The following is a 1307-nucleotide window of genomic DNA, read 5'->3' as shown; positions in this document are numbered from 1 at the left end:
TAAATTTCTTAAGATGTGGACCTACAATGATGAGTGTCATAATATAATTGATAAAGTTTGGAAAACTAGGATCTTTGGTTGCCCTATGTTTGTCCTTGATAAAAAGCTAAAAATTCTTAAGGCTAGTCTTAGAGATTGGAACAAAAACCTTTGGTGATGTTACCATTAAGGTTAAAGATGCTGAGTTGGCTTTAAAAGGGATTCAAGAGGAAATTTCTAAATTTGGCTATACTGATTGTAGGCAGGAGGAGGAATAAAAAGCCCAATACAGTCTTGAGTTAGCTTTCAACATGGAAGAATATTTTTGGAGGGAAAAATCTAGAGTTAAATGGCACTCTCAAGGGGATAGGAATACCAAATTCTTCCACACTTATGCTAGGATTAGAAGGAAAACTAATACCATTAATTCTTTAGTCATTGATGATAGTGTGATATCTAATCAAAGTTTGCTTGAAAACCATATTGTGGAACACTTCACTAATCTTTTTAATCAGAATTATGTTTTGCAGGAGAATGGTCTCATCAGGAAGGTGATCCCTAAGCTTGTTAATGATCCTATTAATGATATGCTAACCATGATTCCTAGTGAAGAAGAGATTCACAAGGCTGTTCTCAACCTCAATGTTGATTCTTCCCCTTGGCCTGATGGTTTTGGGGGCATATTCTTTCACAAGTATTTGAGCATAATAAAAAATGATATTGTTGCTGCTGTTATCCAGTTCTTTACTCAGGGGTGGATGCTGCCTAATTATAATGCCAACACTCTCATTCTCATTCCAAAGAGCAATGATGCCAGCAACATTGGTCATTACAGGCCTATAGCTCTTGCTAACTTTAAAATTTAAGCTGATTTCCAAAATTCTTGCAGATAGACTTGCTTCCATTCTCCCTATTTTGATCTCCAAGGAGCAAAAAGGTTTTGTGGCTGGCAGGAATATCAGGGATGGGGTCTGCATCACTTCTGAAGCAATCAACATTCTTCAAAATAAAAGTTTTAGTGGCAATGCTGCTTTGAAAATTGACATTGCCAAAGCCTTTGATACCCTTAATTGGGATTTCCTTATTGCTACTCTTGATAGTTTTGGTTTTAATGAAAAAATTTGTGGATGGATTAAAACTATTTTGAATTATGTGGTGTCGTTTTCTTTACCTCCCCGTTTCACTTGGGAGGACGGCACGCTAGACCCTTCACGCGAAATTTGGAAGGAGAATGCGCCCGTGGTGGGATGAATTTTATTTCAGTTCTTCCTACGATATCACACGAACTTTCTTATTTGTCCTACGAGTAGGAAAGGGAAAAAAAGATC

General features: G+C 37.0%; 1 protein-coding gene across 1 annotated transcript; it reads left to right on the top strand.

Moving 5' to 3' along the window:
- Positions 1-290: 290 nt before the first annotated feature.
- Positions 291-1084, top strand: LOC131642755 (uncharacterized; the record flags this gene model as incomplete). The annotated part of the gene is made up of 2 exons (XM_058912971.1): positions 291-804; positions 869-1084. Coding segments are annotated over exons 1-2 (730 nt in total), but the record flags the coding sequence as incomplete, so codon positions are not given.
- Positions 1085-1307: the final 223 nt, after the last annotated feature.

The sequence above is a fragment of the Vicia villosa genome, unplaced genomic scaffold (genome assembly GCF_029867415.1).
Source record: "Vicia villosa cultivar HV-30 ecotype Madison, WI unplaced genomic scaffold, Vvil1.0 ctg.005771F_1_1, whole genome shotgun sequence".
Taxonomy (NCBI): Eukaryota; Viridiplantae; Streptophyta; class Magnoliopsida; order Fabales; family Fabaceae; genus Vicia; species Vicia villosa.
Note: the sequence above shows the minus strand (reverse complement) of the source record. Positions and strands in the feature narration are given on the sequence as shown.